The following is a 26695-nucleotide window of genomic DNA, read 5'->3' on the forward strand; positions in this document are numbered from 1 at the left end:
TCAATTTTGGGTATTTTGGCAAAATTTGGGAATATTAGCCAAATTTGGGTCCCAAGGGCAGTTAGGTAATTTGGAGGTGCCTAGGGGCAAAATACCAAGTTAAACGTTTCACATAGAATTGGATAGATATCCGTTCTAAATGAACCATGGATTAATGTATTGTGAAGATGTGGTGTATCTTAGTTCCAAGTCAACACCCCGGGTCAACCCTAAAGCCAAGTAATCCTGTAGGGATTCTTCTTAAATTCTCTTATAATGATCTTACCTACTAAATGCTAGAGGTTAAGATCAATATGTGGAATTTCAAGTTGAATAAAAAAGAAGAGTTTTGATTTTCTAATAGTGGGGTACCTCTTCTAGTTTTCTAAGACTAGTCAATAGGAAAGTCCTATGGCTAGACCTAGGCTACTAAAGAAGTTTTCTAGACCTCAACCAAAAGTGAGGTCAACAAAGTACAAAAGTCTTACAAAGATAAATTTAAAAGCACAAAATAAGAATTCTAGAACTTCTCTTCCTTTCTTCACTCACGAAAAGGTTGAAGATACAAACACACAATCTCACGAAGTCCCTCAATCATCACTTCTCTCTACTTGATTGAACTTCTCTTGACTTCTCCCTTATGGTTCCTAAGTTTTCTTGTAATTTTGAATTATTTCTATTCTTAGTTTACTTCTTTCAAGTGAGCCCAACAAGGCAATCATTAATTTATCCAAACCCATGATTAGATTGAACCTGAGCTCCCAAAGCTCCATTGTGAACTTATCACTGAGCTGCCAACTGCATGAAGTGAGCTTTCTAGGGTCTCAAAGCTCTCTTGAAACTATAGGTAGAAGATGGAACCAAACAAAGGTCAAGAACCACCTAGGGGCACTAGGAGTACTAAGCATAGAAGAAATAAATACTAGGAGCCTGACTGAATTGAGATGACCAAATGTGATTTTAATATAAACTAACAAACTTACAATTAAGCTAGGATTAAGGTTGTAAACGAGTCAAGTCGAGCTTGAGCAACCCTCGGCTTGAGCTTGTTTAATTTTTTTTTTTTGAGATTGAGCTTAAGCTTAAGTCTATGGATTTGTGTCGACTCACAAGCCAACATGTCCATTATAAAAGAGAGAAAATAATAATAAGTTAAAATAGTTGTATAATAAAATGATAATTAGAATGAGCAATAAGAGAGAAATCCAAAGTCATCTTAATATAAAATACAAAATATTATTTCTTAAATATTTTCAATGCTTTAAAAATAAAGTCTTCAAATTTAATATATTTTATATTAATATTTTTTTAAATAGAGTTGTCTTACGAGCTAACAAATAGAGCTGTAGTTAAATGAGTTGTCTTACGACTTATTAGCTTATTGAGCTCAGTTCACGTGCTACTTATTGAGCTGAGCTCTAACCGTCTTATGAGTCAACTTGACTCACATACACTCTGAGCTAGGATAAATCAAAGAAGACCAACTTGTTAGTGTTTATGATGGCTTTCTCCATGTAGACAAAAGGGTAATGCATGATCTAAAGTCATCAAGAGCTATGCTAGACAAGCTCACTTAATTATAACTTATCTTACAGTTCAAGTAAGGTTGAGATTAAATAAATAGATCTTAATAAATGGCACCCTTGAGGTCAATATAAGGTATCCCGAAGGTTTTAAAGAAGGATATTCATCATGAAGAATGAAATGGCCCATATAGATAGTTAAGGAGAAGTTGTCAACGAATAGAGAGGACTAATTTTATAAAAGGAAATTTTTTAAAAAAATTATCCATTAACTATTGGAAAAAGCTATCAATCTCACACTTAACTTGAGATCAAGTTAGGTTGACTTAATTTACCAAATGTAGGAGAGATTAGTAAGTAGAGGATATATGGATCTGCTATAAAAATATAATTATTAAAATATATCAAGTTAAGTGTTGGGAGAGAACCCTTAATTTTCAAATAAAAGGAATACACATAGTAAAAGATTATAAAAAATAAAAAGATAAATAAAGATTAATAGATTATTTTTAAGAGATTTTTTGTTATGTTTTGTGGTTGTAACCTGAATTAAGATGATGTAAAGCTTATAATAATTTGCTCATATCTTGTCATGGATAAATTGGGCATTAGTAAAAAAGAAGAAAAAGGCGAATTAAAGATGTATCCAACTTAATCTAAATATTATGATCACTGAAAGTGCTAAAGTTATATAAATCTTCACATGAAATGATTTATAAATTCCTTAGATTGAAGTTGGATATTCATTGGCTTTAAATTTATCCATTAATTCATATAAATAAATAAGATAAGGTTTACAATGTACATTAGCACCCTAATGTAATAAATTATCCACTTTTAGTATTTTACATGAAGCGATAGTTGGGCAGAACTATGCTGAAGTGTTAAATGTTCTTATTTAGTCATGTATTATCTTTTTTTTAGAAGATTAAAGGCAAAGAGAGTTCTTAATATAGCTAAGAGCAAAGTAGTGAAAAGATTAATAGAATTAATAAGATCTGAAGCAAAAAACTAAGAGTGTGGGGATGTTTTAGAAGCATCTATTGATGACGATCAAAGAAGAATATTATTAAATAAAATTTGTGTGCTCAATTGTATATATATTTTTGCTATAGGAAAGAATACATGAGAAATATAAGAAGTTGGTTAAACTATGTTAAAGGATTAGGGATAAAAGTAGTAATACACACTATTTCTATGTGGTATTACTCTAATATAACTTTTATATTTAGCCTGGAGTGGGGAACCATATGATTCAAAAGAATGATAATGAGAGAAAATTATTTTTAGCAGTAGTATTACACAATAATGTTACATAGAGGATTTCCTATTGCATAAGCTTTTTTATATGGAATCGTGAATATTAAGAGAAACATGCTTCATAAATGAGATAAGAATGTATTTAAAGTTATGAAATTATTAGTAACCAGTGAAATTCATATCTTACTAGAAACATTTAGTATATTATCATCATGCTAACAACATTGAAGAAAATTAGAGTCATTAATTAAACAAAGGATGTATAACAAAATTCCTTAATGAGATTCAAACCCTAAGTTTACTTTTTGAATATAAAAGGCTTACAATTTACAAACCAATTAAACATTTAAACTATATTCAAAGTCTTTCATTAAGTAACCTTATACAAAAATAAAAAATCATCTGAGAACAAGATGATCTAGAACACTTTTGAGATTTCATAAATTTTTTAAGTCAAAGAAGGAAAGAAAACAAACTATGGATGTTATTAATATAATAATTAATTATAGCCAATACCAAATCATTTACACCAATTCCAAGTTTATTAGTAGATATCACAAAGCTTACTTTAAGATAGTTTGAGAAATTAAGAGAAAAATCTCTAAATTTGTTGATTTAATGCTTCCAATACCTCTCCGGTTGAGGAGCTTACTTTTCATATGTCAATACTAAACATAAGAGGTGTTTCCTAGAGAAATAGAGGTGCTATTATAAAAATAACACTAAAAATTGAAGGAAATGAAGAAAACATAGTGGTATGAAAGAATTAAGATTAGTGATTGAAAGAGACTTCATAGAGAAGCTAAGAGTGAGATAGCTATGAAAAAAAAGATATTTAAGGAGATTAGATAGACAGGAGAATTCAAAGTATGACATGGGTGGAGTAAAAAAGGACCCACCACCTTAAGATGGGGTCCATGAAGATAAATAAAAAAAGTAAGAATTATCATAAGGAGGAATTACCAGAGGATTCCTAGGTGGGGAAGGGAAAAAAATACAAGAAATAGCATGGTAAAAATTTTAGTGAAACTCGTAATTAAACCTTACTCCAAATTCTTTTTTTAAGAAAGTGAATTTAATATATTTTTGCTAGTTACCTTATTTCGTGAATATAAAGTAGGGATACTATAAGAAAAGTGATGCTACATCGCCACACTTATACTCCAATATGTGAAACTGTTGAAATGCCTACTTGACAAAAAAAACATACGATAGAAAAAATATGAGTATATAAAGCTTTTTCTCTTTTCTATACATTTCATTGGTTGACAAAAGGTTGACATGTATAGGGACTATGAAGTTACAATTAATTATGTGCCATTAGTGTTATAACTTTTGCAACCATCAATGCTACATAAGTTAAACCATTTCTTGCTAGTTGGTGATAATTGATTCAATTAGTTTAAACAATTAATTAAACTTGTCAACATCTTTTTTTTTTAATAACTACTTAATTTTGATTGGGAATTAAGTCCGTGCTATTTTTTTGTAAGAAATGATGTTACTTGAATAATTACTTATTGACTAAAAAAAGGCCATTTATTCATTTAATAATTTTATAAAATTAATTAGGAATTAAAAAAGGCCATTTATTCATTTAATAATTTTATAAAATTAATTAGGAATTAAAAAATATATATATGTAATAATTTTCTGTGATAAAAATAAAATGCAATAACAATGGTTAATTCGAAGCATTGCATCTAATTTTATTTTTTCTTAATAAGAGTTCAACTTGAGATATGTTTTTTTTCATGCATATGTCATTTTAAAAACTCCATTACATGATAATCAAATACCTTGCACAAAATTTTGAATTCAGAAAACCCTGCTTTGTGAGCTAATGATCGATACTCTTTCTCAGTCCGCACTTTTGCTTCAAAATATATTGTCATTATCATATTCATGGTGTATATTTGTTGCGTAGTTATATTTGCTTCAGGAAACTCCGGCAGAATGTGCTCCATAAGGATCACTTTTCCATAAGTTGGCAATGCCCTCCAACAATTTTTTAAAATTAGCAGACATTTCTCATCATTCCAATTATGAAGAATCCACTGCAAAAACATTGTTTATGTTAAAAAAAGTCCACCAGTTTTTATTGTATATGTTAAATAATTCATATTATAAGAAGATAATATAATTATAGTAAGAATTTTGAGTCATAATTTTTTGTATTTAATAAAGAAAACTCGTTATAATTTTTATTTTAAGTGTATAAACAATATGATGAATTGGAGCCAACATAACCATGTGTCTAATATCAACACTTTAAACAATAGACCATGTTATAATCTAATATCAAAAACTTTTTTTTTTCAATATGGAATTTATGTTGTTAAATGCTTTTGTTACACATGAGAAATCATATCCCATCCCAAAGTTATTTTTAAGAATTCATCTTAATGTAATCAAACATGCTTAAATTAGGTATTGTCAAATGGTATTGGTAGGCCAATTTTAATATTTTTAACTATTTAGTTATATTATTTCATTGATTCAATGTTAAATACTATGAAAAATATTAATCTTTTAATATCAGTTTAATTACCTTTAAGAAAATGGCTTCTCCGCTTGGTATCATGATAAACATGTCCCCACCAACATGTTGTACACCTAAAAAAGTCATTTATAAATCAATAAATGAGTAACTTAACTCAATGTAAAATCTAATAGTAATATTTTGAGGGATAATAAGCGTTTAGGAAAATAAATATAATTAAACCGCTTTGATTTCATTTAGGATCTTGCTAAAATTGAAAATAAATTCAATTTTTGTTATGATTTCTAGTCTTTATTAACTCATTTTTAAATTGCTTTTAAAGTTGTACACAAAATTATATATAATTCAGAGCTTATTAGTTGATAGTTGACAACAAAAAAAAATGAAGCACAAAAATTGGTTCATTATTATTATTTTTTATTTTAAAAGCTTAAAAATAAAGTTCAAAATGAGATTTAATGTATCATTTTTTTGTAATTCACCATAGTTATCAATTTTTCAAAATAATACAACATAAAATAGATTGAATAGACATAAAAAACCTCAATTTAAAGTTGTTATCTACAAATTTTAAAATTTATTATAAGATATCATATACAAGTTATCTTGATTTGTAAAAAGAGAATAATATTATTACTTTCTTGTTTATAAGAAACCATTAATTATTAGTAGATGTTTGAGAGCCACATTAAGAGTTACGGGTACCTGGGAGTGCTGGTGCCTCAGAAACAACATGAGGAAGATCAAAATTAATCCCTTTAATATGTGGATACTTAGAAATGATCTTTTTCAACGAAGTTCCAATACCACCACCAACATCAATGAGCTCTGTTACTTGCTTTAGGCCTTCATACTCCTCAACCATCTTCTCCATCACTATATTTCCATTGCTAGCCATGGCTTCATTAAAAACATCAGAATATGTAGGATTCTTAGCAAAAAACTCATACGTTGTCAAACCATGAGCTTTCTTGAAGGGACTTACTCCCTCTTGCAATGCTTCCTTCAACTGTTTCCTGTCAAAAACATCAATGGAAACATAAAATGAGTGGATTTTACCTTTTTCATAGATTTGTCTCTAGTTTATATGAAAATTAAATATATTCATTTATAAATAATTCAAGAGCTTATGAATGACGAAATTGTTATATTATGTTTAAGTTTATTTAAAGTTTAGATTAAATTCACCCACGTATTATATTTTCAATACGCTATAAGATGCATATAGTAAGAATAAATAATTCTTTAAAAGATCATTTCAAATATAAGGCCCGTGTTTCATCTAACATAGATCATCTTATCCAATAGATTCAAAAGTGACAGGAATTCTCTCACATAATGTCCAAATGTGGCAAATGATGTCTATCTGTCAACTCATGCACACCTCTTAAGTTCTCATAAACAATCAACCGAACATATTTAATAATTGCTATGAGATCTCTTACAAGCACACCACATGTCAGTAGATTCTTTTTAAAATATAACTTTGGTAAGGATCCTATTTACGACGCTAGTGGATAAACAAACAGATAAATCTAAGGCTTGCACCATTTTGCTTCTTCAATGATCACTTAAAACCATTTCATCCACTCAATTTCCACGTTTTGACTACCTCAACCAACCTAAAGCCTATAAAAGCAGCTCTCCTTCCTTAAATAAGAAAGAGAGCATAAAAACCCAATAATGTTGAGACATGAACTACTTACATTAAAAGGAATCCTCCTGTTCTTCACTAAAGTCTTCATCCTTCCTCCATCCCTTCCCTCTTAGTGTTGGAAGGCAAGAAAGGTTAACTTTCCATGAAATTTATATTTACTAATTTGGTCATAATGAAGCACGAAGCCATGTTATACCATGAACAAAAGCAATAATCTCAATCCATGTGTGTCTCGGCCTTCATAAGTTATTCCACCATGTATGATGCTCATTCTTAAAATTTTTTTCACGTCATGGCATCTTTCATTTTAACCTCCCATATTTTCACCATAAGTTAGGAGCCATCTTTGACACATGATTAGAGGTTTGGTTCATCTTCTTAGGGCCAAAATGTTCACAAGTAGAGACTGTCTTTCACAATAGAATAGGATTGTTCCATCCTTGGTCTTCACTATAGCTCATCATGAGCCTCCATTCATAAGCCTCCTTTCTATCATTAATCACATTAATTGATGTATCTCATTGATACACAAAAAAAATATTCAATTACATATATATATATATATATATATAAGGTTTATATTCATTGCTATTGCACTTTAAAAAAAGATATATTCATATTTTATTGTATGTATACTAAGTCTAGGCATTTGGAGCTTAAAAGATGCAAAAAGAACAAAATTTATAGTCAAAAGTGATGTTTTCAAAAAATTAAACTAGCGCCTAAGCATTAGAATACAGAGAAGACAGCGCTTAGGCGCCAGAGACGATTATTTTCACAAATGTATTGAATTTAGACAGATTTTGAAGAGATGTCTATGGAGACTCTTGGGAAATTCGTCCCTACATTATAAAGGAGTGTTTTTATGTCAGAAAAAGGTGTGAGTGAAGGGGGCGTGAGTATCAAAGTGTGGGAGAATGTGGTAAGTGTCTCTAAGAGTTGTAAGAGGAGAGGGAAAGTGAGAGATTTCTTCTTCCAACATTTCTAAGAGAGATTTGAGTGTTATTGTAAAGAGAGAAAGAGATTCAAAGGAACTTCAAGGGATTTTCTTGGGGAAGAGATCGAGTATATATAATCCTTGTTTTTTTGTATCTTCCTTATGAATTATGAGTATATTTTTTTATCTTTCTCTCTATAAAGAGAAATGATCATTGTGGTGATTCAAACTTCAAACTTCATTTACATTTCGATCTGACCGATTGAATTGTTCGAATTTGTTGTGAAACATACGATCCGAGAGGACTATGCTTTCTACAATAAAATAAGAATCACATTCGATTTCATGAATGAGAATGCATTTCATGGGCTTGAGTACAAATAAATAGGAAATATTCATTGATGAGTGTAGAATTGGAGATTTTAGGGTGACAAACTAAAATCCCCAATTTGGCATAGACGTTTGAAAACTAAAGCGAGATGTTATCCCTCAGGCGAGGGGAATGTGGGAAATTTAGAGTGAGAGCCAGTATCTTCCCAGCCTAACTGTGGATTTTAGGACTAAACACTGGATTGGCCAATGTTCTTTGTCACTTGTAAAAATGAAAAAAAATAAAATTGTTCATATTTGACACAATACAATTTTCTTCAATTTGATAATTCATTGACTATAATCTCGTTGTAAGGGAGAGAATGCTTTCTTAAATTTGAACTCTGCGCACAAAACCTAGTTTAGTTTTTAGTAAATTTAGCTTGGAAGTTTAAAGATCAGTGTAGTAAACGTAGTTTCTTTAGTGGCAAATGTCGACCTATTTTCTTAGTTAAATTTTCTATAGTTTAAATATTAAGCTTTTGAGAGATTTTCGTAACAAATGTTCCCCTCCCTGTGGGATTGATATTTAGAACTCCATTTGAGTCCTTCATCACTTAAGTGATACGTATACTTGTGTTTGCAACCTAGTGATGATTTGAAATTGAAAATACACCTTAATTCACTATGAGTGACAACTTTAAATATTTTAAAAGAGAAAAATTATTATATTGAAGTAAATTTTATTGAGAGTAAATTTTATTGAGATTAAATCTGCATATTTTTTAGTATAGTTGTCTTGTGTGTTGTGGTGTTCAAAAACATTTATAACGCACAGAAGTTCCACATCACTCATCAACTCTTATGTGGTGGAGCCTCTATAAAAATCAAAGTGACTTCTTCCACTTTCACAATAATCTCATCATATTTGCCTCAATTGTCACTAATATGTAAGGAATAATCTTGTTGATCATGGTCTGATTTTAGAACTTCTTCATGCTCTTAATATCCACTCAAGTAGCTTTTATTTTTGCATTTCGTTCTCCTCGCCCACTTTTTATTATATTTGTTGGATGTATTTTTAATTTATTTGTTTAGATCCACATTTGATTCTCGTAAACTAATACCTTACTTGCTACCATGCATCCCACAAGCCTCTGTCATTTAAGGATTGATCATCTTAAGCTTCAAAAGCTTTAACATAGAAGAGGATCAAGAATCAAAGCCCTCATTTCACTTAAGGAATCTACTACCAATTAGTCAGCTTGCCTTCAACACTTTAGGCTTTATATTTTCACTGACATACTAGGAATATATGGCAACCCATTTTGATTAAGAACAACACATACATTGTCATACCACATCTAATGATTAATATTCTATGGTGCTTGATATAATATTCCACTACTGGAGACAATGCCCGATCAAAACTCATCATAAACCCAATGATGATTTAGTCTCCAACAACAAACAAGGAATAACAAAATGATGAAACACTACAGGAGAAGGTGAAATTGGCGTCTGAAATTTGCATAGGATTTTTCAGTTGAAAATATTAACGTATGAATTGCGGCAGTAAAGCAACACAAAATAAATTATACTATTTGTGATAGCTTTTGCATCCACTTTTCGTTCAATAATTTGATACAAAAGGTACCATAAAAATAGGGAAGTGTAAAGTTGATTTGCCATGAAATTTGCATTAAATTTGCGTCGAATAAAACGACACAAAAAATTTATTTAAAAACGTTGAATTATTAGGATGCAAAAAAGACGTAAGATGCAAATAACATGGCTTCCGCGTTACTTAAGAGTGTAAAAAATTTACGACGCAAAAGAGACAAAAATCCGACGCAAAAGACCAAAAATACTACTCCCGCCCGCCAATCTTCATTTTTCTTTTTCGCGCCTTTCGAAACCCTTGCGCCTCTCCTTCTTTCTGAAGCCCTCGCCCTCCTTCCTCTCCCTCATGATTTTTCTCAAAACTATTTTCGTCGTCGACGAAGCATCGCAATACAGTCATCATTAGAGCCAGCTGGGAAGGAAACAATGGTACGTGGCTTATAGAGACATCTGAAACTCTCATATTTCTCATCCTTCATCTTCGCTCCAATCAGAATATATTGAGGAAGATATGTATCCGACTTTAACTATGTATATACCTAATTATGGGTAAATAATTTAGGGATTGGCTTTAATTTTAAGTTCCCATTTTTTTTTCTTTGGCTATGAATGTTTTTGCTGGACATTTACAAGAGGATGTACCTTGGTGTATGCTTTTTGTTAATGATATCATTCTTGTGGATTACACTAGAGAGAGTTCAGAAAAAGTTGATTTATAAAGGTTAACCATAGAGTTTAAAGGCTTTCATTTGCCTAGATCTAAAACTAAATGCATTAAATGCAATTTTAGTAGTAGTGGATCTAGTGGCGGGATTATAACAATGGATGATCAAGTCATTAAAAAGAATGAACATTTTAGATATGTCGGGTCTATTGTTGAAAATGATGACGATATAGATGGGGATGTTATTAGTAAATTCAAGTTCGTTGGTTAAAGTGAAGGAATGCATAAGACCTATTGTGTGATAGAAAAGTACCAAGTAAACTTGAGCACAGATTTTATAAGACGACGGTGAGGCTTGCAATGCATTATGGTGTAGAATGTTAGCCTACAAAAAAAGCATAAAAGTAATTTTAGACTTATTTTAAGGTGAATGAGTGACTTTGTATTAAGAGTCAAAGTTTGAAATAAATATATCCATGAAATGGTTGGAGTAGCTCTAATGGCAAACAAGATCTGAGAGTAACATTAGATGGTTTGGTCACATCAATCGTTGACTAACTGATGACCCAATTAAGAGGGTAGATATTTCAGATTTGACTTGTGTTAAGAAAGGTAGATAATCTTAAAAAAGGCTTGTGCATGTTGCATAAAAATGATCTTAATATAGTAGAATAATGAAAGTATGATACCCAATAGGACACAATGGAGAAAAAGGGTTCATTTAACCAACCCCACTTAGTGTGGGTTAAATGATTGTCGTTCTTGTTATAGGTAAGAAATTTAGGGAAGGAAGAAAACTCAATAAAGGTTTCATGGATTTATGTCTTAGGTTGTTAGAATTGTAACCTATTTAGTTAAGAAGATAGTTAGCCTAGGCTAACATGAGGTTTTTTTTGCCAATAAACATGAGCTAAAAAAAATAATCTCCATACTCTTATGTGATAAGAGGAAATGATTATAGAACTTATTCTTTTAACATGGAAGAAGATGACTATAGAAGATAGGTACATTGACATACAAATCTAAACTTAAATTTTCATACACCTAAACTTAAATTTTCATATTTATATCGCCCGAGTCTTTTTTTTTTTGTGTAATAGTTTCACTTATCTATAAAGCTACATCTGTGCTACAGATGGATATTCATAAATTGAGAACTTGGATGTATAAAAGATTATATCTAGAATAAAAAAAACCTACATAAGAGTTCTTGGATTGTGTTGAGGAATTTGTGCAACTTGTATCACAGCTGCCTATTTATTATTCAAAGGGTAAGTTCCAGTGTCCCTGTGCGAAACACAAAAAAACACGCGAATATGTGACCCGAAGAAGTTAAATTAGGTCTTTAACTCGAGGGATTCAAACAAAATTATTTTGATGTCAGTACTAATGTCTTTCTTTTTTTACAGATGGACACAGGTGGAGTTGGAGGTGAGCCACCTGAGAGGCCCCGTGTTAACGGAACAATAGAGACCCCCTACAAGAGCAGGAAGAAGGAGCATTTTTTGCTACTGTTGCTTCCGCTATTGCTTTTGCACCTACTTTCCAGCATGTTGTTGTGACATTTCTCGCGACAGTTGCTCCCTCACCTGCTACTTCCCCACGTGCTGCTTCTCCACGTACTCCTCCACCTGCTCGTATTGCTGTTGCTGCCACACCTACTCCTCCACCTGCTCTAACAGCTGCTGATAAATCTGCTCCCACACCCACAATCCCCCCTATCAGTCCAGCCCCACCTGTTGGCACACATGCACCCCCACCTCTTGAGGCTAGCGCCTCCACTCCTGTCCTTCTCCCCTTGAGAGCACGTTTAATGTCGGAGGGCAACTCGTAAGTTATTTCTAACATTATGTTATATTTGCTCTTCATTTTATATATTATTGCAATTAATTTTTTTTTTTAAAGCTGGCTCATTCCCCACAGGATGCCCATCCCATACATTACAAACATTATGCAAAACAGATATAGTGAGTCATATCTCTCGTGGAAGCAAATCCTGACAGCTACTCTTGACTTGTGGTTTAGGAAATTTGAGGTATGATCATGTAATTTGAATCAGAATTACAAATTTAATTTACTTTGTTATAACACACATGAATTATTTTTGTATGTTGCAGAGATTCTTCACTTGACTCTCATAGCAGCACTACCAGATGTTGCCATCAATATTCGATGTCGCATAAGCGGGATGTTCTCTTTAGGATACATGACTATGTTTAGCTTCCTGTTATCCAAGAAATCCTATGAGACCTTCAGGTACATGCCTCGAGCATGAAATCAGGACCTGTACCGACACTTGACCTGGGACAATATTTCAAGCATACTTAGCTTCCTATAGCTCAAGACATCTATTTTTAGACCCTCCAACATGTGTTGAAGGGGCATGTTGTCGGAGTAATTATGCTAGACTTTAGCTTTCGCTTAGGCAAAAACAAGTCGGTTTTTTGTCTGTCGGAGTAACAAATCTCATTTGTCAAGTCATGCGTGAATCATGCTTAAATTGACTCGATTGTCGAGACATTTGTCCAAATATTATCATATGATGAAACAAACTGTGCGAGAGCTTATGAACACCCGTTTTAATATGATTTCGGGTGGGAGGCGGAGCTAAATGCATGTGAATTAACGCATTTAAATGAAATAATAAAAATTAAATTTGAAAAGGGGTTGAAATAGTATAAAACCTTCTTTTTCTTAAGCCCTAGCAGCACTCCTCTCCAACTCACGCATGGAAGACTTGGCGCAGGCCCTAAAATCCCGATGCTCTCCCTCTCGTGCGCGAGGTCCCCTCCGTGGCTACCCCGCCGGAGCTACCGCCACCGGAGCTACGCCGCTTGCTCGCCTCTGGCATTTCTTACGCGGCTGCCTCCATCATCTCGCGCGACAACTTTCCTCACGATGCCCTAGCAGTGTTGCACCTCTCTCGCGTTCCTGCCGGAGAAACCCTTGCCGTCGGCTTCCCTAGCCAGTGCCGCCCCTCACCGACGGTCTCTCACGCTCGCGCAGCTCCTCTTCACGTTCGGCCAGTAATCCCTAGCCGACCCTTTGCTATGCCGAACATGGGCCATCACCCACCTCGCCAAGCCACCTTCCCGCCAGCGTTCCGCACCTCTTTCTGGTAAGCGTTCGCGACACAGTTTCCATTAAAGCTAGTTGGGAGGTAGCGGCTGGATTGCGCTGTAAAGGAACCTGAAACTCTCATTTCTCTTCTCCTTCCGCACTGCTCATACCCGGAACCATAGAGGTAGATGGAACAAGGTAAATCTAGGTAAAATCCTGATATAAATCTCTCAAATGCGGGGATTTTGATTCACAGATGTAAACAAGTGTGGTGATTTGCAATCATTTGGAAAAATGAACTAATTTTTGTTCTGTTCTATTGTTGGGAAACCATGTAGATGAGCTTGATGCATTGCATTCTACCACCCACTTTGCATGATATCATGTGAGGTGAATCCGAGCAAGATCTCGACGGGTCCAACCCTTCGCATGAAGATACATATTGGTCGTATTCTTGCAATACTATGATTATTTATCCAGCATGCTTGCATTCCTCCGTTCCCTCACTTTTTCCTTCCTCGTTTCGTGCATGTTCTACTGGGTATGTTGGCCTGTGGCTACACGGACATCTTGGACAAGCCCAGGGAACGCCCCATCAACCACCGCATCAGTGAGATTCCTTGAGCTATTTTATTTTCATTCCTAGAGCCCCCTAGATCTAGATGTTAGAGGATTTAGGTTAGAAATTTTGTGTTCTTAGAGGAAGTCCCATAGGATTAGGTGCTTTGTGTTTTTCCCTGCGAATCCAAAGAATAAAACCTACTCCTTTCCTTTTTAAAACCATAAATCTGAAAATTGGGTTGTACTAATCCCGCCGTTTACTTCTGTGATTTCATCCGGATGAACATTTGAAATCCACCGACTAAGAAGACGAAGGCATTCCTTTGGTCACCGCCTTCTCGGTCATCTGGATGAACATTTGAAATCCACCGACCAAGAAGACGAAGGCATTCCTTTGGTCACTGCCTTCTCGGTCACGAAAAATCCTCCTCGTGAGAGATTCTCCACCTTGTGTCGTGCAGACTAAGGTGGACATCTTGTTGCTTCCCGTAATAGGGCGTTGGTACACCTCTTCATCGCTCACCTACCTTAGGTTTCCCAAGAGATTGTTAGGATGAGCCCGATTTCATAGTCAAAATTAATTGGACCTTTAGTATGAATGTTTTTGCAATCATATGATTGCGTGCATGACATGATTTTAAAATTGCATCGAAAATACCCATTTTTGCATGGGTTTTTGGTCGGTCGTCCACGCCGATACGATCGACCTATTTTGTTGGCTTGACCGATCTACCGCCATAGGTTCGATCAGTTCGACCAACCCTTTTCCGTCGATCGACCGCCCACACTGGCCCGATCTACCATACACCAAAGTTGAACGGGGATAAAATTTGAATCCTTTCATAAGGTCTTACCTAGAGAAAATTAGCACATTCCATTCATTCCTTGGCTCATAAAAAGCAACGCTAGAGCTTTCACACCCTCTATACAACCTTTTGTGCACTCCAACCACTTGCTCTAGCAAATTTACCATAGGGTGTTGGTCTTCACTCTAACCCAAGGAGACTCAGTTGTTGTTATCTGAAGATGAAGTGTTTATTGGATCACCCTAAAACTCAGTACCAAAGTAATTGGGTTGAATTTATCTATACCTATGTAATCGTCAATATCTTTCCCCTGCATATTCAATTTTAAAACTTCGAGAAAGACATTAGGATTCACGGCATTATGCTAATGGTTAGAACCCTTTGTGAGCTTCACTTATTCTTTTTGAACTTAAGGAGCTCGTTGTCTCTCCCGGGATCACCTAAATCAAAGGGATTCATGTGGACGACCTACATATCTTAACTGAAGGTAGGGGAAGAAATGAAGATTTTCCATTCTCAATATTTTGCATGGACAGCTCTGATCTAGTCATCCATAGAGAGCCACACTCCCTAATAAAACTGCATATTCCTGCTCGGTCATCCATTTATGATGGAATAATTGAGATTATCTCTTTCTTTACGAAAGGAGGTATACAAAATAGTGTTACCCAATAAAATGATGCCAAATGTAAAGCATAACCACGTTAGTGGCTGATGCAACGACTCGTTGTTTAGAGAATTAAAATTCAAAATAATTAACTTAAAACACACATAATCTTAAGAAAACTAACTAATTAAACAAAATCCAAAAAAATAAAATAAAATAAAATAAAATTCTCACTACAATAAGCTTCAACTTAAAAAAAATAAAAGCCTCAACTTTTATTGGGTTAATTTTGAGTAATTAGAAAATTTATAAAAATAATGAAACTTGAATTAACCTACATACTGCATGATTTAACTCCAAATTTTCAGAAACCATTCTATAGGTCATTTTTAGTCTCAAGATACTTTCTCTAATTTTTTTTATCTCTGAATTTGGATTTCCCCTCACTTAGGTTTTCCTTCAGCAAAATTAATATACATACATACAAAACTAATGTGAAAAATTCAAAAAAATTATGTGAAATTCGCTAAGGCCGCAATCCACCGAAGGCAATAGAGTTAGGCTAGGGTTTATGTTATTTTAGTTAAAATTGGAAAAATAAATAATATAAATTGTAAAAGGTAAACTAATTAACCCTAAACTCAATTCAAGATTTATAAATACCTAAGAATTAAAAATACACCCCCAAAAATAATGATATTTAACGAATTAATCAACAAAATAGTAAAAGTTCATTAAAATTCAAAATAAAATGCTTTAAGTAATGAATTATATTCTATAATTAAAAATTCCATTAATTATTTTGAGCTTAGAAAATTCATAGTTTTGAATTGCTCTCAAGCTGGCATGGAAATTTTATAAGAGCACTTGAGTTTTCATTAATTTTAGAATTAAGTTGATTTTTTAATGAACTAAAGTAGTTAAAAATTTTCACAAAATTTAAATTAAGTCAAAATTATTTATGAAAATTCCCTATTTTCGTTACTCACCTTTAGGAAAAATTTTAATGAAATTTAGGATTCTTGAAATTTTTTAAAGGTGATAGTAAACTAATATTTAATTTTAGAATTAAGTTGAATTTTTAATGAACTAAAGTAGTTAAAATAGTTAAAAATTTTCACAAAATTTAAATTAAATCAAAATTATTTATGAAAATTCCCTATTTTGGCTACTCACCTTTAGGAAAAAATTTAATGAAATTTAGGATTCTTTGAATTTTTGAAAGGTAATAGTAAACTAATATTAACAAAAGACCACTTATTAAAATGTATTTATAAAATCAACTCAATTTTAAAAAATTCACTTGAATTAATGTACACAAAGAAAAATTTTAAAATTTAAAACACTTATTATAAAATAAAAAATATTTTAACAATTAAAAAGTCTTTTTTAAAATTCTAAAATTTGATCAATCAATTGAATCATAATTAAGTCAATATATCACTAATTGAATTCAAAATGATAAGAAATTTTTAAAGAGCTTGGGAGACAATTCCAAATTTTTGTGTAGTTTTTTTATAAATTTTAAGATTAATTTAAATTTCATATAAATATTTAAATTAAAATAATAGTTAATTCATACGCAATGTTACAACAACTATTAGGGGATGTTACACAAACCTTTATCCCACTAAGTGGGGTCGACTACAAGAATCCTTTTTCTCAATTGCGTCCTATTAAATGTCATATTTTCATTTAATTCTAATAAATTAAGATTATTTTATATACTATATGCCCAAGTCTTTCTGGGTCTACCTTTGTCTTTCTTAACATAAGTCAATTCTAAAACATCTACTCTCCTAACCGGATCATTAGATGATCGACGTTTAATGTGACCAAACCATCTAAGACGAGTTTTTCTAATTTTGTCCGCCAACAGCTACACCCACCCGATCACAAATATATTCATTTCACATTTTGTCTTTAAGTGTAAAGCCATCCATTCACCTAAGCATTCTCATCTCCACAACATTTAATTTTGTTTTATGCTTCTCTTTTAAAGGCCAACGTTTTATACCACAAAGCATTACAGGTCTCACCATCATCTTATAAAATTTTCCTTTCAGTCAAAGCGATACTTTTCTATCACACAATAAGCCCGAAGCATTCCTCCACTTCAACTAACCAACTTGACTTCTACTAATAACATTCTCATCTATATCACCATCACATTGAACAATAGACCTAAGATATCTGAAGTGTCATTTTGTCTTTAAGTGTAAAGCCATTCATTCACCTAAGCATTCTCATCTCGACAAAATTTAATTTTGTTTTATGCTTCTCTTTTAAAGGACAACATTTTGTGCCACAAAGCATTACAGGTCTCACCACCATCTTATAAAAATAAAATTTTCCAAATTTTCCTTTCAGTCAAAGCGATACTTTTCTATCACACAATAGGTCCGAAGCATTCCTCCGCTTCAACCAATCAACTTAACTTCTACTAATAACCAACTTGACTTCTACTAATAACATCCCCATCTATATCACCATCACATTGAACAATAGAACTGAGATATCTGAAGTGTTCATATCTTTTAATAATTTGATCACCTATAGTTATAACTCTGCCAATAGAGCTACGACTAATAAAATTACATTCCATGTATTCATTTTTAGTTCTATTCAAACGAAGGTCTTTAAACTCCAATGTAGGCCTTCTTAATTCAAGTTTTTCCTGAGCTCTTTCTCTAATCTTACCCATAAGAAGGATTTTGTCAGCGAAAAGCATAAACCAAGGTACATCCTCCTGTAAATGTTCAATAAAACCGATCATAACTAAAGCAAAAAGATATTGGCTTAAAATCGACCCCTTATGTAATCCAACTGAAATAAGAAAACATTTAGTCAATCATCCTTCTGTTCGAAAACAAGTAACAACTCCAGTATATATATCTTTAATGACTTGAATATAAGTCATATCAATATCTTTCTTCTCTAGAACTCTCCAAAGGATATCACTTGGAGCCTTATCGTAAGTTTTTTCTAAATCAATAAAAATCATATTTAGATCCACCTTATTCTCTCTGTATTTCTCCATCAAACCTCTCAATAAATGTATAACTTTCATAGTAGGCCTACCCGACATAAATCCAAATTGATTATGTGAAATTTTAGTAATACGTATTACACTATATTCAATTACCCTCTCCCATAATTTTCCATAATTTTACCTCTCCCATAATTTTAAAGTGTGACACATCAACTTAATTCTTCTATAATTTGCACACTCTTGTGCATTCTCTTTATTCTTAAAATGGGAACCATAGTACTCTTCCTCCAATCCTCATGCATCTTTTTAGTTTTTAATATAATATTAAAGAGTTCAATAAGCTAAGAAATTCTCAAACCTCTTAAATATTTCGTACAGACTTTCCATCTTTAGTCTTCTTTAAAGCCTTCTCAACATCTTTTTTACTAATCTGATAGCAAAAATGAAATATTTTATTGTTATTATTATTAACAATATTAAATTCACTAAAGTCAATCGTATTTTCAGAAGCTTTATTGAAAAATTTAAAGCTTTATTGTTGAAAAATTTATCAAAATAACTCATCCACCTATGTTGAATATCTTTTTCTAAGAAAAACACATTTTGATTTTTATCTTTAATACGTTAAATCTTTAATTTTCTTTTCACTTTGTTTGAGTAGTTTATACATCTATTTTTGGTCCTCTTTAGTATCTAATCTATCATAAAAATCACTAAGAGTAGAATTTTAGCATCCCAGATTATTCTCTTAGACTCCACTATTTTATATTTTTTTCAGTTATCCAAGCTTTCACATTTAAACCAATTTTTATAACATGACTTTTTCATATTTATATTTTCTTACGCTTTATTATTCCATCGCCAACTATTTTAATTTCTAAAAATATTTCCTTTTGATTCTCCAAGTACATCTTTTGTCAATTGTTTAATGGTATTTGTTACTTTATTCATATAGAATTTTCTTTTTCTTGAACATCCCAAATACGAAAATCTTGAAGTTTATTCATAAAAAATAATTGTATTTGTATCTTTTAGATGCCACCAATCTAATTCTATAACAATATGAATTCATAAAGAGTTTAAATTAAGTAAAATCCAAATTTTCATGGATTAACCCTATGTGGTCATTAACCTCAAATAGCTTATAAAATTTTGAGATATTTTTTATATATTTTTTAATTTTTTTAAAGAAGTAGTAAATCTCAAACTAAACTTAATGCTAATTTAAGCCACCCGATAACCTAAACTCAAACTTTATGTTATGGTGGATACCTTAGAGGATTTCATGTTGAGTGAGCCAAAACTTATGGAAGTAATTATGCCGCGTAGTTAAGAGATCAATACCTAATTAAATATTAAACTTAAACTAATCCTAAACCTTAAGTTCAAATTTACATCATCCATTCTCAAAACACATTATAGTATCCCTTATGTTTCCTCTGCTATTTCATAAGATGGTCTAAGTAGGTTTTTAAGTTTTTGATAACTAAAGCTATAACTTTACATAAAAAACCAAGTCTTAAAATAATCTTAGTTCAAAGTTATAACCAAACTAAATTTAACTTAAACTAATCTAAGTTAAACTCAAACTAAAAAAAGTTAAAATCAATCTAAACTCAACTTGAACTACAACTAAATCTACTAAAACTCAAACAAAAAGTGAAAATAATTAAAATTCAAAGTAAACTCAAAACCAAACACTTAATCCAAAACCAAATTTAAAATAATCAAAACCAAACTAATTTCAATAAATTAATCCAAAATCTCTTAAGCCAGGGTGGTTTGCCACACTTCTCCAAGTGGGATGCTTGCCTTTGTAAGAGGATTAGGGAACTATAAATAGTTAGACCCCCTCTCATTTAGGCCTATCATTAAAATTAAGAACAAAACTCAGGCTAAATCAAACTTAAAACTTATCATTCACCCTAAAACATTAATCAATTAACTTAAACCAACTTTTTGTTGAAAATTAAACATCAAAACCAAAAATACAACTTAATCTTAATGACTATATTAGACCTATTGCACCAGCCACACACATTCTAGACTCTTTACCAGTCCATTAATTTAAACTTAGTTAGAAAAATGGCAGTTGATTGCGCATTTATTTTTTGTGGATTGGTTTGTTCTATTGTATTATGTTTTTGTAAGTTTTAGATAGACACTATCGGATTTATTGGGTGTTGGCTGGATATTATGATGATTTTTTAATAGTATAATATTTATTTTTTATATGAGCTCGTGCTTAGTGATGCATTATAGTAATAATTAAAATTAAAGTGACATATTTTCTTTGTGCTAGCTAAAGCGCTTATGGCCCTAAGCATGGCTTACTAGAATAGGGGCTTGGTACCTATTAATGTTGTCCACATGATTTTTATACACATGATGATTATATGTGTGTTTTTCAAACTTGCCTATATTTTGTAGGTATTTCATTAGGCATTTTCATCATCAAATGTATTTTGAATAGAAGTAGGTTAAGGTCTGTGGGAATATATGAGCAAGGATGAACTTCATCAGTCGATAGCGCTAATCCTTGGTTCTATGATTACCGAGTTGTATGAGGGTAGAGCTCTGGCGCCCATTTTTCTTTTCTTCATAGTTTTATAGAAAAGCTCGGTCACATCGACCATTTTTTTATACATATTTTTATTTTTGTGTTTGCTAAATAATTTTTACTTTGCTTGTATTACATATACATCATTTCTTAGGTAACTTTTTATGACACGTGCCAAAAATAATCTGGTTCTCTTTAATCAAACGGTTAGAAATAAAATATCTACCCAAGTTAAATAATCAAAAATAACAATTTTAAGTAACTCAAAATAAAAAAAAATAAAAAATCAAAATCCATAGGATATAATCAATAAGATCAATTAGAAATCATAATAATAAATGAATCATATGCAATGCATATTGATTTTATTCCTTATTTTTGGTGCTTCGCCCATTGCAGATAAAGGAACATCCAACCAACGATGATAGTCACCTTTCTTGGGGAAGCTATCAATTATTCTCAATTGACCTTAAAATTGACTTTTTGTGCATGCATTTATGCACTAGATTACACACTGACTTTTAATATAGAAATTAATTGAGTCTAGCTGATAAAAATCTCAAACTGTAAATTGTGTATTAGTTACAAATGTATCTAGGCTGCTTTATCTTCATAGTCAAGTTGTAAGTTTCAACACATCTTCTCAACATATCCATCCACTCGTGCATGTGTTTGCTCTCATGATTTTGAAGCATAAGTGTGTTAGCAAGTGCCCTCTCCATGTTGGTTTGTAAGCCAAGAATGATCAGGCCAGATTTATACTCAATAGAAGTTTTTTAAAGTCTTATTTTGTCTCCTTAGACTAGCTTTGAGATTTCTTTCTGTATCGATAGAGCTCATTTTAGTCTAGATTCTAAGATGATCGTGTGGACTTTTTGTCATAGGATAAGTCATTGCTCAAGTATTTTCACAATCTCGTATTGTCGGAATATAAATTCTTAATTTTTATAAAATTGAACAACTTAAAATTTAAATCAATCCCAACCTTTAAAACTTAAAACACCACCAACCATAGGGTAGTTGGAACACTAATGAGCCTCTCACTATCTGGTGCTTCCTACCATTCTTCCTTTAAACTTTCATATGAACTGTTCCAGTTCAAGCCAATTTCAATTTGAACTTTCAAATTAAAAATCTCAAAATCAAATTTTGGGATCTGTTGAAGTATTAGTCATCGAGAATTTTCATAGGAGATAATCTATTTTAAGATATAATTAACTCTAGAGGTTTGTTTCTTTAGGAAACTTGAAGCCCGTAATAAAATAAATCATGTCTTGCCCCACCAGTGTTGGGGAAAAGCTTATAGTAAAGTAAACCCTAGGTCTTGAAACCATCATTTTGTGTTTAGATTCATCATTGGGTAGTATTTTCATATTTCACAATGATACATGATTCTATGTCATATTTGATCATAACATAATTAGAAATTTGAAAACTCCCATGTGATCCTAAGGAAAAAATGCTTTTCCATAAGGTGAAGAACATTGGGAATATATATAATGAAACTAAACTGTCTAATCTAGTAGTTAATGAAATAAACACAAAAAACTGATTAATATAGTGTCATATGAAAATTTCATACCAACAGTCATCTTCATAAATCTTCTTGGCCATGATTAGTCATATGAGAAATAAACACAAGATATCGAATTATATATAGTGACATAAATCATATGAAAATCATATACCAGGTATCTTCAAAAGTCATAAGATTAGTCATGAACATAAAAGGCGCCAAAGAAGGTCCATCATGGTTCTTAGCCAAGAGCCTGCTCATTGGTGTTAACCCATATTGCTTCCTTAGGCGGCCTGTTTCGTTGGATGAGGAGGAAGCAGTACAGGTGAGGATAGAATGAGAAGCAAGATATCCTAGAATGTTATCCAGCATGGTTGCAGCTTTCTCATGGTTACATCCGGACAATTTTCCGGCGATCTCGCAGGCAGTCAGCTGGGTGTTGGGACCTGGCTCAGCCAATATCTCGAAGATGCCAAGATCAAATGCTGCTTGCACAGTCCTACTAAAAGTTTGGGAGTAGCAGAGTAGCATGGCAGCAATGAAAGGTTCCTCTTCTTCTCTTTGTGTATCACTCATTTTGTTTTTCTCGATCGACTTCGGAGATGCAGCTTCACTTTTTAAAGATAAAAAATACCATCACTATAGTTTTTAAAGAGTGAAATGCATCTTTTTTATTTAATGTTAAAATTGAAGTTTAGATGTTAGATATGTAAATACGTAGGAATTGAATGGTATGCATGTAAAAGCGCTTTCTAAATAATCTGTCGTTTTGCATGTCGTTTTGCGTTCTTTTTTGGTCCGGCCAGGCAGCGGATATAGCTTTAACAATGGATTAAAATATATAATCATTGCTATCGGAATCGATATGCTTTATTTACAAAGCATATAATGAGAAGAATTGAAATGGTCAATGGATCAGATTAGGTTGTCTTTGTCGTGTAGAGTAAGAAAATTGAAATGGTCAATGGAGATAATTATTTAGAAAAGATTCTGTCATTATCCATTTTTTATATTATTACAGAAACTTAGTTTTAAAAACCGCCCACCAAAACAAATATATATATATATATATATATCTATCTATCTATCTATCTATCTATCTATCTATCTATCTATCTATCTATCTGTATGTGTGTTGAATTCAAAATTATTTGGAAGACGCGCCCAAGGGATGGGGATAATATAGAAAAGTAATTCTGTGCAACTTTCATTCATGAAATAGACCCTTATTTATAGGAATAGAAAATGTAGAATTATATGTTGTTTCCCTAGTATACGCAGATACAATGAGTATTTTAGTCTATACATAAGTAAAGACCAGGGACTCACGGATGTCCGGACGGACTAATCCGGGGGTTCAAAGAGGCGTCTAGTTGGAAGGGGGTCGGGCGGCCAATAGGCCGAGCGGCTATTAGGTCGGGCGGCAATTAGGCTTGGCAACCACTTGCTGTGGACTAGTACCAGCTGCTCTGGATCTTGATAGTTTGCCCCGTTTGCCTGGTCTGACCAGAGTGTAGGACGTTTATCTGTTTGCATGAGTCTAATCAAATAGATTTTTTAGGAGTTGATCTACTCTTATTCGCTGAGAATTATCACTCTCTAGGTACAGAAGAGCAGGCCATCTTAGCATGTGGTCTCTGATTGTCCTTGGTCGGTCCCATGATGCCATGTAACCTCTTCTGATGGCTGTGAGATACTTCGAGATTCGTGACAGTACATTTTTTATGTACATCTTAAAATTCTCTGTTTTTTTTGTTTTTTGATAGTAACAGCTGCAATAAAGACATGAGAATCTAGATTTTTCAAATAAGTAAATGGTATTCATGACTGTTTAATTCACAATAATTAAATACTTTTTGATTTATGTGCCAAGGTTATTATAAATAAATAAAATGAGATGTAAGGACTTATGTTTTAGGCGTTCCTTTGGATTGATCTTTTATATTTTCAGTGGTGTCGAGTATGGATGGTGGATAGCTCCCTCAATCTATTAGTGAGGAGACTTGTGATTTGAATTTCATGCCATAAAGAAGAGAGCCAAATCGATCTTTAAGGTCGAACGACTGAAAAACGTGTTGTGCCTGAGATGAAGACTTCTGAGCCGGTGGTTGAAGTAGGATTGTCATATTCACATAATGGTTGTCCAACAGGGGTTTCTTTGATGATGGAGGGAGATTTTGTCTTGAAGAAGTGTCACATGATGGGAAAATATCATCTGAATGATGATCAGGTGGACCGAATGATCTGTCCCCCAGCTTTTCCCGAGCTGAAGGTAGGGCAGGATCAAGAACCTGCCTTCGAGTTGTTACCTCGTGAGGCATTGGCTGCAAACAATCAAGGAGTTTTTCCCAAAGGTCCCCTGGCGAGTACTTCTCAGTCGGTTTCTCACCCTCCACAGGTGAAGCAGGAGATTGGGGGAGAGGCCTACTCCTTCACCACTTCTGATTTGGATCAAACAGTATGTTTCTCCTCGGGCGAGGGTGTGAAAACTCGGCGTCCTGCTAGTGTCGCGGCGGACTTGCAATCCGCCAAGTGCTCCAGACATTCTAAAAGATCACTTGGGGATGGATGGGTATGCCCGACAGTTGACACAGCGGGAACGACCAATGTGCTTGAACCGTCTGGCTCAGTTAAGCTTAATTTTTATGGGGTCAAGACTATTGACTCAAGAAATCAATTGTCTTAAGCTATGGGATGTGCGACTAGGGTTATTGGAGGAAGAGTTAGTCGCGGTTCGGGCTCGTGAGGTTGCCCTTCAAGAAGATTTGACGTCTCTCAGGGTCGAGTTAATCGCTGCCCGAAAGGATTCAGTCCCTGGATGTGTGTTGAAATGAATAGGGTATAAAACATTAGGGTAGATGGTGAGATGATGTACAAATGATTGTCTCAGTTACGGTATGTTCCAATTGAGGCTGCAATCAATAGTTTTCTAACATTTTTTCTTTCCAGCTAAATAATTGTAAACAAATAAATTTTCTTTTCTGCCGATTAGCTATAATCGAACAAAAAGTGTGTAAATATATTTTATTTTTTAATATATATATATATGTTTGATTTTCATATCATTGGTATGTGTGTTCGATTTGACTCCTTCCCGAATTTTTATGTAGCAAAAATACCCTTGTGCCTTTGCGTCGCTCCGACTTCTATTGCGCACTATAAGTTTGTAAATTAGTAGTTTTTGTGTCATTTATCTCACCTCTATGTGATTTTTGCTTCTTTCTCTCTTGCTCAGGGCTCCCGGAAGTTGTGTCGATCGTATGAGTAAGACATATAGCTGGTTTTATTAAGTCCTTTGTCTTTGGCTCGAACATCCTCCTCCAACCAGCTGCAGAGGGTGAAAAAGTAGCGGACAACTTTGGTAACAGTCTGGTTTTGTACCTCAACCAATTCTGATATGGCCTGAGATTGTTGTTCTGTAGTGAGATGATGTTTATGTTTTACTGCTACAGTGTCATCCCCGCACAGGTGACACCGAATTCGGTTGTGATAGTTATGACCGTTGCTAAATTCCTCTGGTGGGCGGGTTAACATGGTTCATTGAACTTTTTTCCTATTTCTTTGGTTTCAAGGTGGACAAAGATGGCTACACTATTTTCTCTTCCGGTCCAAAACTCCAAGTGAAAGGGGTTTAGAGTGAAATTAAGGATTCAAGGTCGAAGTTTGTAATCACTTCAAGGGAGAAACTTCTAAAAACTTGAATTTCTTACAAACATTCTTTTGTTTACCCGATTAGACTAATATTTCATAACTTTAGGATTGATTAAAAACCATAACTTGCATTTTGAGCTTTTCATGCTTGGACCGATAACAATAGGCTATAACTTTTTCTTTATTGTGAGATTTTCTCATTCCCTGTGGGATCAACAACTGAATTAAAACCCGTTACTATTGATACGTCACGTATACTTGTGTGAGCAGACCGTGCTTTGCAGCACTTGGCGTGTGTCATGGAATATTTTAACTCCGCAAGGCCCAATGATTTTTCCTTTTTTTAGTTTTTTTCACGCAAATTTCATACAACGCTAAGACTATAATTCATTACTCTACCGTTTTTAAATTCTCTCGGATGCACAGGTCACCTTGTGCATGAAAAATTGAACTCATTTTCAAAATGTTATTTAAATAGTTGTATTTT

General features: G+C 33.0%; 1 protein-coding gene across 1 annotated transcript; it reads right to left on the bottom strand.

The window, feature by feature from the left end:
• Positions 1 to 4466: 4466 nt before the first annotated feature.
• On the bottom strand, positions 4467 to 23191 carry LOC110026827 (caffeic acid 3-O-methyltransferase-like). Its single transcript, XM_020727989.1, has 4 exons — positions 22730 to 23191; positions 5971 to 6281; positions 5314 to 5378; positions 4467 to 4819 (listed from the first exon to the last, which is right to left on the bottom strand). Exons 1-4 carry the CDS (start codon positions 23131 to 23133, stop codon positions 4526 to 4528), a joined length of 1074 nt encoding a protein of 357 aa, XP_020583648.1. The 5' UTR covers positions 23134 to 23191; the 3' UTR covers positions 4467 to 4525.
• Positions 23192 to 26695: the final 3504 nt, after the last annotated feature.

This window comes from Phalaenopsis equestris, unplaced genomic scaffold, assembly GCF_001263595.1.
Source record: "Phalaenopsis equestris unplaced genomic scaffold, ASM126359v1 Scaffold000002, whole genome shotgun sequence".
Taxonomy (NCBI): domain Eukaryota; kingdom Viridiplantae; phylum Streptophyta; class Magnoliopsida; order Asparagales; family Orchidaceae; genus Phalaenopsis; species Phalaenopsis equestris.